This window comes from Hyperolius riggenbachi, chromosome 7, assembly GCF_040937935.1.
Source record: "Hyperolius riggenbachi isolate aHypRig1 chromosome 7, aHypRig1.pri, whole genome shotgun sequence".
In the NCBI taxonomy this organism is placed as follows: Eukaryota; Metazoa; Chordata; class Amphibia; order Anura; family Hyperoliidae; genus Hyperolius; species Hyperolius riggenbachi.
This window is the reverse complement of record NC_090652.1, coordinates 69,806,910-69,822,305: the sequence shown is the minus strand read 5'-3', so window position 1 is coordinate 69,822,305 and position 15,396 is coordinate 69,806,910. Positions and strand designations below refer to the sequence as shown.

The 15,396-nt window shown below is 45.6% G+C and overlaps 1 protein-coding gene across 1 annotated transcript in view; it reads right to left on the bottom strand.

Moving 5' to 3' along the window:
• Nucleotides 1-15,396, bottom strand: part of LOC137526051 (uncharacterized) — a 78,011-nt gene that overhangs the window by 55,926 nt on the left and 6,689 nt on the right. Inside the window, exon 4 of the mRNA XM_068247263.1 lies at nt 9,390-9,452. Coding sequence (XP_068103364.1) covers nt 9,390-9,452 — 63 coding nt within the window. The remainder of the gene's footprint in view (nt 1-9,389; nt 9,453-15,396) is intronic.

Below are 15,396 nucleotides of genomic sequence, written 5' to 3'. Positions count from 1 at the left end.
ACTATATATAGCATTGTTTACTGCCACTGTGTACCTCGCTCAGCCACACTATATATAGCATTGTTTGTACACCGCTCAGCCAGACTATATAGCATTGTGTGTACTGCCACTGTGTACCTCGCTCAGCCACGCTATATATAGCATTGTGTTTACTGCCACTCTGTGTACACCGCTCAGCCAGACTATATAGCATTGTGTGTACTGCCACTCTGTGTACACCGCTCAGCCAGACTATATAGCATTGTGTGTACTGCCACTCTGTGTACACTGCTTAGCCAGACTATATAGAATTGTGTGTACTGCCACTCTGTGTAGACCGCTCAGCCAGACTATATAGCATTGTTTACTTACTGCCACTCTGTGTACACCGCTCAGCCACACTATATAGCATTGTTTACTGTCACTCTGTGTACAACGCTCAGCCACACTATATAGCATTGTGTATACTGCCACTCTGTGTACACGGCTCAGCCAGACTATATAGCATTGTGTGTACTGCCACTCTGTGTACACTGCTCAGCCAGACTATATAGCATTGTTTACTGCCACTCTGTGTACACGGCTCAGCCACACTATATAGCATTGTTTACTGCCACTCTGTGTACACCGCTCAGCCAGACTATATAGCATTGTGTGTACTGCCACTCTGTGTACACCGCTCAGCCAGACTATATAGCATTGTTTACTGCCACTCTGTGTACACGGCTCAGCCACACTATATAGCATTGTTTACTGCCACTCTGTGTACACCGCTCACCCAGACTATATAGCATTGTGTGTACTGCCACTCTGTGTACAAAGCTCAGCCAGACTATATAGCATTGTGTGTACTGGCACTCTGTGTACACCGCTCAGCCAGACTATATAGCATTGTGTTTACTGCCACTCTGTGTACACCGCTCAGCCACACTATGTAGCATTGTTTACTGCCACTCTGTGTACACGGCTCAGCCACACTATATAGCATTGTTTACTGCCACTCTGTGTACACCGCTCAGCCACACTATATAGCATTGTTTACTGCCACTCTGTGTACACGGCTCAGCCAGACTATATAGCATTGTTTACTGCCACTCTGTGTACATGGCTCAGCCACACTATATAGCATTGTTTACTGCCACTCTGTGTACACCGCTCAGCCAGACTATATAGCATTGTGTGTACTGCCACTCTGTGTACACCGCTCAGCCAGACTATATAGCATTGTTTACTGCCACTCTGTGTACACGGCTCAGCCACACTATATAGCATTGTTTACTGCCACTCTGTGTACACCGCTCAGCCAGACTATATAGCATTGTGTGTACTGCCACTCTGTGTACAAAGCTCAGCCAGACTATATAGCATTGTGTGTACTGGCACTCTGTGTACACCGCTCAGCCAGACTATATAGCATTGTGTTTACTGCCACTCTGTGTACACCGCTCAGCCACACTATGTAGCATTGCGTACTCTGCCAGTCAGTGTGTATATTGCTGGGATCAATAATACTCCACTCACCGCCAACCACTATATGAGCTCACCATGAGTTCCTCAGAGACCTCCGCTGTGAGCAGCACTCCCAACAACAGCAACAGCCAGCGCCCCACGCAAGCTATAACATCCACCCCAGCAGCCAGTGGTCAGCAGCAGCCCTCCCCGGAGGAGAACGTTGTGTCCATCGGTCCGTCGCCAGAGCGATTAATGAGGGCTGCCATTGAGGAGATGATGGGGCCTGATGTGGAGGAGGAGGTCTGGCTCAGGCCAGCATCCCAAGTTAATGTTGAGGACGATGAGTGGTCTGTGTCTGGGGATGTTGGGGTGGCAGAGGTGGTGGGTGGGTCAGACTCAGGAGAAGAGTTGTATGATGAGGATGATGATCGGGGACCATCTGTATGTGCCTCAGAGTCCGACCCCGGAAAACATGTTGTATCGTGTGTTTAGGTACTAAAATCTGCGTTCCCACTTCCCAGTACTGCCCGCAGTGCCCGGGTCCACGGATCCATATAATTTTTTGGGCAGCACTATCAAACTGTGGTACTATGAGTGAGTTGCCATGGTCCTTCTGTGCTGTCACACTCACCGTCTGTCTGCAGATGGATTGTTCAACACAGCTACGCCATCTGACATGTAGACCTTGACCATCTTCTCCAGGCGATTGGTGTTGGAGGACGTGGAACTGCCCGATTGCTGTTCTGTGGGCTGCTGCATGGGTGTCAGAAAATGTTCTCACTCCAAGGACACTGCCAATACCATTCCCTTTTGGGCACTAGCAGCAGCTTGTGTTCTTTGCTGCCCTCCTGGTCCTCCTGGGTTTGCTGAAGTCAGTCTGTCGGCGTACAACTGGCTAGAGAAGGAGGAGGATGTCAATCTCCTCTCTAAAGTCTCCATCCTCAAGGGCCTGCTGGAATTGTTCCATTTTTGACCTGTCTGACACTTTCTTCAATCAGTTTTTTTAACACGGTGGCCTAATCAGATCCACAGAAGCTTGGTAGCTAGCTGCTGGAATGCGCCTCGGCACTGCGCAAAAGCGTGCTAGCATGTGCAGCGTAGAATTCCAGTGCGTAGGGAGGGACATCACCCAGCGAGCGATGGTGCGCTAGATTGAAGCGCTCCTGCATCTCTTGGTGAGTCCTTCAGAAGCGGTACTGTTTTTTTTTTTCCTTCAACAGAAGATCTGCCACGTTGGAGTGAGGAGGACGCCGCCGACCCCGACACCAAGCTGAACCCCGGCGAACTCCAAGCAGAGGATCTTCAGGAACCCTCAAGGCTTTGAGCAAGCTGAGGAGGATCAGCAGTCCTGACGAGACCTCTCCTCATATGTGACTGTGTGCAGTGGAGTAGAGCTCCCCAGAACAACCTCTCACTTGTCACTTTGTCACTGGTCACTTTGTCACTTGTCATTTTGTCACTTGTCACTTTGTCACTTGTCACTTGTCACTTTGTCACTTGTCACTTTGTCATTTTGTCACTTTGTCACTTGTCACTTTGTCACTGGTCACTTTGTCACTTTGTCACTTGTCACTTTGTCACTTGTCACTTTGTCACTTGTCACTTTGTCATTTTGTCACTTTGTCAGTCACTTTGTCACTGTGTCACTGGTCACTTTTCACTTTGTCACTTTGTCAAAACATTGAAAGCAGCTTTCTGTTCCGCCCCCATTTTGCGTCATGTTGAGTTGTTGACGTCATGTTCATCCTCGGCCTCGCCTTGCATTTCAGTGCGAGGTGCATTTTCCACAGAAAAAGGTTGTGAATCCGGGCACAACATTTGTGGCTGTTCCATTGACCATTCACAGGTAGAAGATTGTGGGGGTGGGAATAGCTCCTCCGAATAGCCCATTGTGTCCTGAAAACTACTCATTGCATTGCTTTGCGCACGCATTTTTTTGTCCTCATGCAAGGCCTGAGTTGCGCCTGAAAGCGTGGCCTTCTCCTCCTGCGCCTCCTCCTGTTCCATCACGTCTGCTGCTGCTGGGTTAGCGTTGCCGCGTGGTCCCTGTTTATTGAACCACTTATCTTTATTACATTTATGACTGCATGGCGGTACAAAGCATGCTATCCGCACGCTTCTTGTCCTCATGCAAGGCCTGGGTTGTTGTGTCTCACAAAGCGTGGCCTTCTCCTCCTGCGCCTCCTCCTGTTCCATCACGTCTGCTGCTGCTGGGTTAGCGTTGCCGCGTGGTCCCTGTTTATTGAACCACTTATCTTTATTACATTTATGACTGCATGGCGGTACAAAGCATGCTATCCGCACGCTTCTTGTCCTCATGCAAGGCCTGGGTTGTTGTGTCTCAAAAAGCGTGGCCTTCTCCTCCTGCGCCTCCTCCTCCTGTTCCATCACGTGTGCTGCTGCTGGTGCTGGGTTAGTGTTACCGGTCCCTTTTCCTGGAACCTCTTCTCTGTATTACATTTATGACTGCATGGCGAAAAAAAGCATGTTACCTGTGCAAAGAAACATGACATTTTCCACATTTAAAAGACAGTTTTTCCTTTGAAACTTTACAATCAATTTTCTCAAAAACTATAAGCTCTTTTTCAAATATTTTTCCTCTTGTACCCACTCCCAAGGTGCACATACCCTGCTAATTTGGGGTATGTAGCATGTAAGGAAGCTTTACAAAGCACAAAAGTTCGGGTCCCCATTGACTTCCATTATGTTCAGAGTTCGGCGCAAACACCCGAACATCACGGCGATGTTCGGCGAACGTTCGCGAACCCGAACATCTAGTTGTTCGCCCAACACTAGACTCCACAAGGCGGAACAGTTCAAAATGGCGCACAGCACCGACAGTATAAAAATGGCACCGCATTAATTTACATTATAAAATGTTATTTATCGTTTTGATAGTTAAAAATTGGCACCACATTCATTTACCTATTAAAACTATATTTATCGTTTCATTGGTGAAAAAATGACATGGTTTTAGGCAGCGGGGGTGGAGGGAGTAGGATTAGGTGGAGGGAGGATGTGTGCAGAGGCATACATTACCTTGCCCCGGCCGGTGATCGCACCTTCACTTCTTCTGTTAGTTTGCTGTAGTCCTGCATCCAGCCAATCATGCGGCTTCAGTCCCCGCATGGTGATTGGCTGTCTGCAGGACTCCTGCAAACTAACATGGAAGTGAAGGAGCGATTGCCGGCCCGGGACAAGGTAATGTATGCCTCTGCACACATCCTCCCTCCACCTAATCCTACTCCCTCCATCCAGTGATCCACTGTCTCCCCCCCCCCCCCCCAACACTTGCTGCCTCACTAGCCCCACCCTGCATTTTTTAAGGGCTCGTTTCCACTAGGGCGAATCCGCATGCGGGCACTGCATGCGGATTCGCATAGTTAATGTTAGTGGATGGGGCTGTTTCCACCTGTGCGGCGTGCGGGAGCGATTTGGCGGCGGGCCAAATCTGCACGGCGGGACCCACAGTTTTCGCCTGCGTCGGGAATCCGTGCGAATCGCCGCTAATGTATTTAATAGTAAAAACGCATGCGTTTGTTACATGCGTTTTTACCCGCGATTTCGCGTGCGATTTCGCACCCTTCTCAATGTTATTTTGCCCTGGCAGTGTCATGGTTAATTTCGCATGGCACCCTGCCATGCGAAATCGCACGCGAAATCGCGGGTAAAACGCATGCGGAAACGCACCCGCATGCGTTTTTACAAGCGTCGGAATGCCGGTGAAATCGCGTCGCACTAGTGGAAACCGATAAATGTATAATAAACATGATACATTTATTGGCGGAACGGTGCGCCATTTTTCATCCTGCGCCATTTTTACCTGGACCCATTTCACTACTGAATGATTAGAATCAGAAGAGAGGAAGGAGATGGGGACAGCTGCTAAAATACTCTTTATTGTGGCTGGGTTGACACAAAAAAGCTTACAGCAGTGGGGGGAAGGACAAGTCTGACAGCTGTTTCACAGGGACTAGCCCTGCTTCATCAGAGACCTTGAATGATTAGATCGGAATGAACAATAATACTGAGAGTAATAGACATTTGCACTGCAAAATGGTATAGCTATTTACTTAAAGCAAACCTGAAGCAAAAATAAAAATATGAGATAATGAATTGCATGTGTAGTACAGCTAAGAAATACTGTAGAACATTAGTAGTGAAGAAAACAGTCCCATATTGTTTACCAGTACAGGAAGAGTTAAAAATCTTCAGTTATCTATGCAAAAGAGCTTCTCTGAGCTATTCAACCCAACTTGGGCCTATGTTTTCTGAAGCACTTAAACAGCCAGGGACAGCTTGAGATAATGTTTTGCTGCAGGAATGGTCAAACTGACATTAGCTCTGCTCTATTGATTAAAATACAGAGTGTGGTTTTTAAACTTCAAAGATGACTGAATGATGCAAAAAACCTGATAAAAAACATAAAAAAATTAGACTCTTCAGGTTTGCTTTAAAGGAGTATAATCAATAACTAAGTGATATAAAACTACAATGTGCAAGCAATGACTAAGCATTATTGAATAGCTGTTTATGCATTTTCAAACCCAAAACTCTGCGTTACTTTTAGCTGCATTGAAACGATCTATTACATAGTTATTTGGGTTGAAAAAAGATCTCTCTCCTCTCTCTCTCTCTCTCTCTCTCTCTCTCTCTCTCTCTCTCTCTCTCTCTCTCTCTCTCTCTCTCTCTCTCTCTCTCTCTCTCTCTCTCTCTCTCTCTCTCTCTCTCTCTCTCTCTCTCTCTCTCTCTCTCTCTCTCTCTCTCTCTCTTCTCTCTCTCTCTCTCTCTCTCTCTCTCTCTCTCTCTCTCTCTCTCTCTCTCTCTCTCTCTCTCTCTCTCTCTCTCTCTCTCTCTCCTCTCTCTCTCCTCTCTCTCTCTCTCTCTCTCTAGCATAAACCATACTACCATTATGATCAATGCAATAGAAAAAGTAGTATGATTAAGGATCGGTACTTTTTGAAAAGCATGCTTATATACCATAGCTGGGATTTGAACCCAGGACACAGTGTGTAGTAGGTATCTGTGTTACCCTCTAGACCATGAACCACACTACATGGTAGTAGGTATCTGTCTTACCCCCTAGACCATCAACCACACTCAGGGCCGGGCCAAGGCAGAGGCTGGAGAGGCTCCAGCCTCAGGGCGCAGTGTAGGAGGGGGTGCACAATTCATTCAGCTGTCATTCCCAATTGTGTTTGAAGCAGAAAGAAATAAGAAAAGGTGATACATGGCAGCGACTGCAAGCCAGATAAGTAGCAATTAAGGTGTTGGGGGGGGTTGGGGGCCCTGGGGCACCTCTTAGTGTAATAGCAATCAGTGTGTGATGGCTGGGGGGCACACTTTGCTGTCTCAGCCTTGGGTGCTGAAGGACCTTGTCCCACCTCTACATGCTAAAGCTGGCCTAGCATGTACCATACTACCATTATGATCAATTCAATAGATATGCTATGGTATATAAGCATGCTTTTCAAAAAGTACCGATCCTTAATCATGCTACTTTTTCTATTGAATTGATCATAATGGTAGTATGGTTTTATGCTAGGATAGTTTTACCATGTAGTGTGGTTCATGGTCTAGAGGTTAAGACAGATACCTACTACACACTGCATCCTGGGTTCAAATCCCAGCTATGGTATATAAGCATGCTTTTCAAAAAGTACCGATCCTTAATCATGCTACTTTTTCTATTGAATTGATCATAATGGTAGTATGGTTTATGCTAGGACAGCTTTACCGTGTAGTGTGGTTCATGGTCTAGAGGTTAAGACAGATACCTACTAGCTACTACACACTGCATCCTGGGTTCAAATCCCAGCTATGGTATATAAGCTGTTTTGAAAATCTGCAATTCCCTATGGGATGATATAAGAGGATGGAGAGAGAGAGAGAGAGAGAGAGAGAGAGAGAGAGAGAGAGAGAGAGAGAGAGAGAGAATTCCGCGGAACGGCTTAGGAATTCCCTCGGAATGAAACGGTAGCGGAATTTCGGTGGTGGCGGTATACGGAATTACCACGGAATCGGAAATTGGCTATTCCGACCATGCCTGGTGGCAATGCATTTCAGATCTTAATCACTCTTACTGTAAAGAACCCTTTCCTAAATAAATGGCTAAAATGTTTTTCCTCCATGCTCAGATCATGTCCTCTAGTCCTTTGAGAAGGCCTAGGGACAAAAAGCTCATCCGCCAAGCTTTTATATTGCCCTCTGACGTATTTATACATGTTAATTAGATCCCATCTAAGGCGTCTTTTCTCTAGACTAAATAAACCCAGTTTATCTAACCTTTCTTGGTAATTGAGACCTTCCATCCCATGTATCAATTTTGTTGCTCGTCTCTGCACCTGCTCTAAAACTGCAATATCTTTCCTGTAATGTGGTGCCCAGAACTGAGATCCAAATTCCAGATGTGGCCTTACTTGAGAGTTAAACAGGGGCAATATTATGCTAGCATTTCGAGTTTTTATTTCCCTTTTAATGCATCCCAAAATGTTGTTAGCTTTAGCTCATTAGCTGCAGCGGCTTGGCATTGAGTACGATTATTTAACTTGTTGTCGATGAGTACTCCTAAGTCCTTCTCCAAGTTTGATGTCCCCAACTGTATCCCATTTATTTTATATGGTGCTAGACCATTGGTACGACCAAAATGCATGACTTTACATTTTTCAACAATGAATCTGCCATTTATGTGCCCATATAGCCATCCTATCCAAATCCTGTTGCAGTATGTCCCTATCTTCCTGTTTGTTGATGATTGTGTACAATTTTGTGTCATCTTCAAAAATAGCAACATTGCTCACTACTGCATCTACTAGGTCATTAATAAATAAATTGAAGAGCACTGGACCCAGTACAGACCCCTGTGGGACCCCACTGCTAACAGTCTCCCATTTTGAGTACGATCCATTGACCACAACTGTTTGTTTTCTATCCATTAGCCAGTTCCCTATCCATGCACACAGACTCTTCCCCAGTCCTTGCATCCTCAACTTTTGCACCAGACTTTTGTGTGGAACAGTGTTGAGGGTCTTTGCAAAGTCCAAGTATATCACATCTACAGCATTCCCAATATCCACATTAGCATTCACTACCTCATAAAAGCTGAGCATGTTAGTCAAACAGGACCTGTCTTTAGTAAACCCATGTTGATGCTGAGAAATAAGATTATTTTCTACTATGAAGTCATGTATAGTATCTCTTAGCAGTGTTGAGTCTGTTTTATGTGAAATGGGACATCAGTCAGTGTCTGCACTTCTCAGAAAGATACAGTGAAATATCTTTTGCCTGACTTGGCAACAGGTTTCCATTAGCAGAGAACCTTTACTTTCCTTGTGAATAGAGTGCCACAAGGGTTTCAATGCATTCTCCTTAGATACTTCAGCCAGCAATGAGAAAAATGATATTGATTTTGGAAGGAGTGATTGTTTACTATCAGAGGCACTGCAGAGAGTAAAGCTGGCCATAAACTAGGCCGATTCCCGACAGATGGACAGCAGATTCGATCACTGGGATCGAATCTGCTGTCACATCGTTCCCGCAACACGACGAATTTCGATCCATTTAGTCCGATCCCGTTGATCGCTCCGTGCGGAAAGTTACCGTCGATCGCCCGCGGGTAGGGAGCGCGTCGCTAGCGGCGTTCGAGTACCCGACGACCGACGCAATAGAGCCCGCATACATTACCTGCTTCGCCGGCACGACTGCCCCCGGTCACCGCTGCTCCGTCTCCACGCTGGTCTGGTCTCCAGGTCCGGCATGCTTCACTTCTTCTAGCCCGGCAGGAAGTTTAAACAGTAGAGGTCGATCAGCCTCCAAGTCGCCTGATGTATAGTAACCTTTAGTTCCAGCCCAGGCTACTGAACATTGAGCCCACAACAGAACTAGAGGAATTTTTACTTCTTGAAGATGGAGCTGTACATTGCACACAAAATTGTGTATTATGAAATCATTGTACTTACCGGTGGAAAGATACATTTTATTACAGCTCCCAAGATGACAAACGGGCAACAAAGCAGCAATATCTGGAATAAATAGATTGAAATGCAATTAGGGGACAAATGTGCAAACACATGCCGAAAAACAACTGAACCAACCAGAATGGGGCCCAGGGCGGTATTCTGAATGACCCTTTTCAGCATTCTGACGCCACTTAAAGAGACTCTGAAGCCAAGAAAAAAAACAGATTTTTACTTTAAAAACCTGTTTAACATAATTGCCCCACCTAAAACGCCGCATTCCCGGGGCTGGAAACTCAATGAATCACTCCTAACTAGTGATGGGCGAACAGTGTTCGCCACTGTTCGGGTTCTGCAGAACATCACCCTGTTCGGGTGATGTTCGAGTTCGGCTGAACACCTAATGGTGTTCGGCCAAACTGTTCGGGTTCGCCCGAACTGCTCAATGGCCGGCCGAACAGGGCCCTGTTCGGCCGAATACGGCCCCCCTATGGGGTCGCAGGCATAAGGGGGGAGCATGCCCCGATCGCGGGGGGGGGGTCGGAAATTCCCCCCGCCCCCTCCGCTAGCGCTCCCCCTCTGCCCGCTTCCCCATAAAAAAAGTTTAATGCAAGTTACATAGTACCGGTGGCTGGCAGTGGAGTGAGGAGGAGAAGTCTGAGTAGGAGAGTGACGCGTTGAGGCCGGGCAGCAGGCGGTTCAGCGGTAGTACCCTTGTGGTACTTCCGCCCTTTCTCTGACCTCATGTCCTCTACGTGATGACGCATACGAGGGTACGCGTGACGCGTACCCTCGTATGCAGAGGACGTGAGGTCAGAGAAAGGGCGGAAGTACCACAAGGGTACTACCGCTGAACCGCCCGCTGCCCGGCCTCAGCGCGTCACTCTCCTACTCGGACTCCTCCTCCTCACTCCACTGCCAGCCACTGGTACTATTTAACTTGCATTTAACTTTTTTTATGGGGAAGCGGGCAGAGGGGGGAGCGCTAGCGGAGGGGGTGGGGGGAATTTCCGACCCCCCCGCGATCAGGGCATGCTCCCCCCTTATGCCTGCGACCCCATAGGGCCCCCAAAATGGGCATGTTCGGGGGTCCCATAGACTTCCATTGAGTTCGGGGTTCGGGCCGAACATGCCGAACATCTGGCCCATGTTCGGCCTGTTCGGCCCGAACCCGAACATCCAGGTGTTCGCCCAACACTACTCCTAACTCCCTGGCCAAAAATCCATGACTTTCTTGGTTGTGGATTTTGCTGCCCTAAGGAGGCAGAGCTTTGAGCTGTAGCTCTGCCTTCATGCGCATCATCAGCGCTGATTGCCGCCTCACCAGACCCCTTTCAGTGAAAGAAGACTGAGAGGGGCGGGGAGAGGTGACGATCCATGCTAATGAACGCATGCAGAGGCAGAGCTACAGCCCAAAGCTCTGCCTCTATGCGCAAGCGCTCCCCGCAATGTGCCCCGGTGAGTTTGGGGTGATTTATGGAGTTTTCAGCTGCGAGGATGTGGTGTTTTATGTGGGGCAATTATTTTCAACAGGTTTTTAAAGTAAAAACATTTTTTTCTTGGCTTCAGACTCTCTTTAAAGAACAACCAAGGTTACGTGACACAATGAGATAGACATGTGTATGCATAGTGCCAAGCACAGAAATGACTAGGCTGTGCTCCTTTTTTTCTTTCTCTGTCTGAAAGAGTTAAACATCAGGTATGCAAGTGACAGTTTCTATCCGGGTCGAGACCGGGTCGGACTGGGTCAGACTATAGCATTACCCTCACTGATAAGTAATTACAGCCATTTAACACTTTCCTGTCAGTAAATGACTACCTGGAGCAAGAAAGAGATAAAAATGGTCAATAATTCATAGATTTGAGCTCTAGCAGAGACAACGAAACAGTAAAAACGTAAAAACTAGATTTAAATCGATATATATAAAATCGGATGTGTGTATGTATGTACTGTATGTGTGTGTGTATGTATGTGCCGCGATCACTCGAAAACGGCTTGACCGATTTGAACGAAACTTTTTGTCAAGGTCACAAAAAGTGGGCGGAGTCAAAAACAGCTTTTACTGGGAAAATATAAACTGCAGCCATTCTTACATCGTTAATGACAGGGTTCTCAAACTTTGCACAGTTGATCATTGGGTAACTGAGATTAAGATTTTGGAAGGTGGGTGGAGCCTACAACAGCCAAAAAAAATTCACCTTTCGATTTTCAAAGGGAATGTTTAAGCTGCTACCATTCTCTTATTGTTAAAAGCAGATGCATCAAACCTGGTACAGTCAGTCACTGGGTGACTAGGGCCCAAACTCAGAAAGGTGGCGGAGCCACAAACAGCCTATAAGATTTGTTTATTTTTCAATGGGAATATACAAAGTATTGATACCAAGGACCCCGAAGCTGATAAACTTGATAATTGAGTGACTGTATGTCAAGGTTAGAAAAAGTGGGCGGCGCCAACAACTAAATTTTTAACATGGCAGGGTTCCCAAACTTTACACAATTGGCCACTGGGAGACTGGGATGAATATTCAGAAATGTGAGTGGAGCCTACAACAGCCAATCAAAATGTACCTATTGATTTTCAAGGGGACTATTAACATTGCTACCATTCTTCCACTGTTGATGGCAGAGGCCTCAAACCTGATACAGTCAGTCATTGGGTGACTGGGGTCCAAATTCACTAAAGGGGTGGAGCCACAAATAGCCAATCAGATTTGTTATATTGATTTCAGCCATTCTGTTATTGGTAGGGTTCTCAAACGTGACACAGTTGGCCACTGGGTGACTGGGACTAATATTCAGGAAAGTGAGTGGAGCCTACAGCAGCCAATCAAAATTCACCTTTTGATTTTCAAGGGGAATATTGCAACTGCAGCCATTCTTACACTGTTAATGGCAGAGGCCTCAAACCTGTTACAGTCGGTCGTTAAGTGTCTGGGGTTCAAATTCAGTAAAGGGGCGGAGCCAAAAACAGCCAGATTTCTTTGCTGGATAAACTGCTTCCATTACCACAATTTTGATGCCAGGAACCCAAAAGCTCACAAACTTGGTCATTGTGTAGTGACTCTGTGTCCAGGTTACAAAAAGTGGGTGGAGTTAAAACAGATTTTTCTGGGAAATTGTAAACTGCAGCCCTTCTTCACTGTTAATGGAAGGGTTCTCAAACTTAGCATAGCTGCTTACTGGGTGACTGGGATTAATGTTCAGAAAAGTGGGTGGAACCTAAAAATGCCAATCAAAAATCACATGTCGCTTTTCAAGAAGAATATTACAATTGCTGCCATTCTTGCACTGTTAATGGCACAAGCCTCAGACCTGGTACAGTTGGTCATTGGGTCACTAGGGATCAAATTCAGAAAAGGGCACAGAGCCACAAACAGTGAATCAGATTTGTTTCATTTCATGGGAAAATATAAATTATTGATGCCAAGGACCCCAAAGCTCACAAACTTGGTCATGGAGAGACTGTGTGCCCAGGTTACAAAAAGTGGTTGGAGCCAAAAACAAATTTCACTGGGAAAGTGTAAACTGCAGCCCTTCTTACACTGTTTATGGCAGGGTTCCCAAACTTTGCCCAGATGGTCACTGAGTGACTGCGATTAATATTCAGGGAAGTGAGTGGAGCCTATAATAGCCAATCAAAATTCACCTGTTGATTTTCAAGTGGATAATTTCAATTGCTGCCATTTTTCCACTGTTAATAGCAAATGCGTTAAACCTCCTACAGTTGTTCATTGGGTGACTGGGTTTCAAATGCTGGAGAGGGGGTGAAGCCACATACAGCCAATCTGATTTGTTTAATTTCTATTGGAATATACAAATTATTGATGCCAAGGACCCCAAAGCTCACAAACTTGGACATGGAGTGACTGTGTGTCCAGGTTACAAAAAGTGGTCGGAGCCAAAAACAAATTTCACTGGGAAAGTGTAAACTGCAGCCCTTCTTACACTGTTTATGGCAGGGTTCCCAAACTTTGCCCAGATGGTCACTGAGTGACTGAGATTACTATTCAGGGAAGTGGGTGGAGCCTATAATAGCCAATCAAAATTCACCTGTTAGAAAGTGGGCGGAGCTAACACCAGCCAAATACATACATGGGCAATGCCGGGTCATCAATGGGTGGAGACAAATACAAATTTCACTGGGAAAATGTAAACTGCAGCCATTCTTACACTGTTAATGGCAGGGTTTTTAAACTTTGCACAGTTGGTCACTGGGTGACTGGAATTAATATTCAGACAAGTGGGTGGAGCCTACAAAAGTGTATCAAACTTCACCTATTGCTTTTCAATGGGAATATTTAATTGCTACCATTCTTGCACTGTTAATGGCACAGGCCTCAAACCTGGTACAGTTGGTTATTGGGTGACTGGAGTTCAAATTCAGAAAAGGGTGTGGAGCCACAAACAGCCAATCAGATTTTTTCATTTCAATGCAAATTATTGATACCAAAGACTGCAAAGCTCACAAACTTGGTCAGTGAGTAATTGTGTGTTAGGGCTAGAAAAATTATGCAGAGCCAACACCAGCCAAATACATACCCAGGCAACGCCGGGCAATCAGCTAGTATAAAATAAAACTGTGGGACATCTAAAAAATTCATTTTTAGGAGAAGGAGGATAGATACAATTGTTTTTCTCATCAGTTTATTTTCACCTCGGATATCCACTAAGTAGGTCAACATGAAGCTAATAATTATTACTTTCCTGCAAATATAATATTACATTAAATTTGCATGTAAGCTGGAATGATAAGCATCTCAGTAAACCAGCTCTACTCGCAGCATCCTTTTGGTAAGATGTGTGGGGGAGGGGGAAGGTAGGCAGTGGATGGACATGGACTTGATGGCTTGTCAGAATCAGCTGTAGATTTTGTGCAGAAGTTGTACACAAAGATTAAAACAAGTTTGTACTTGATGTTGAACTGCAGCAAAGGACCACTATTTTAATTTCAGTTTAAGAAAACATTTTCTGGCTAATCGCTTGATGAACCTGACATGGTTTTGCAATGAGCAGATGAGTAACTGAGTCCATGTGGTGGTGGAGAAGAGCACATGGGGGAGAAGGGCCCTGCCAACTAGGCTTACAGTTTAAGGACTGGGGAAGAGGGACACATGAAGGCCCATACACACGTCGGATTTTTTTAAATGACGGGTAGTTTGGACGTCCAGTCGTTCAGTCATCCAGACGTCAAATTGGGCGTGTGTACAGTCCATCGTTCAGCTGATAAGACCAGTCTTATCAGCTGAACCACGGACTGTACACACGCCCAATTTGACATCCGGACGACTGAACGACTGGACGTCCAAACGACCCGTCATTTAAAAAAATCCGGAGGTAAGCATTGTTCCCGCAATAGCAGTCACATGACACAAATTTATAGCAAAATGTAATAATAACAAGTTGTCTCCATTCGTACTATAGGTAGTTTCCTTTCATGTAACATTGTCTATGGGGTTTGCTCTTGTTTGTGAGAGAAGTGGCACATTTTGAGTCTACTACAATTCTCTAATAAGATTGCTAGTATTGGCTCTGCCATTGTATGAGGTTGGATAACTCTATGTTGGTATATTTGCCGTGTGCACACAGGACTAATATAAATGTGAAAGTTTGGATGTTTGTTACTCAATCACGCAACAATCACTGAACGAATTTGAATGAAATTTGTCACACACATAGTACATTACTTGGAATAACATACAGGATACCTTTTATCCCCATAACCAAAACCTTGGGCGGAGACAAATACAAATTTCAATGGGAAAATATAAACTGGAGCCATTCTTACACTGTTAATGGCAGGGTTCTCAAACTTTGCACAGTTGGTCACTGGGTGACTAGGATTAATAATCAGAAAAGTGGGTGGAGCCTACAAAAGTAAATTCACCTATTGATTTTCAAGGGGAAAATGTAATTGCTGCCATTCGTGCACTGTTAATGGCACAAGCCTCAAACCTGGTACAGTTGGTCACTGGGTGACGAGGGTTCAAATTCAGAAAAGGGGTGGAGCTA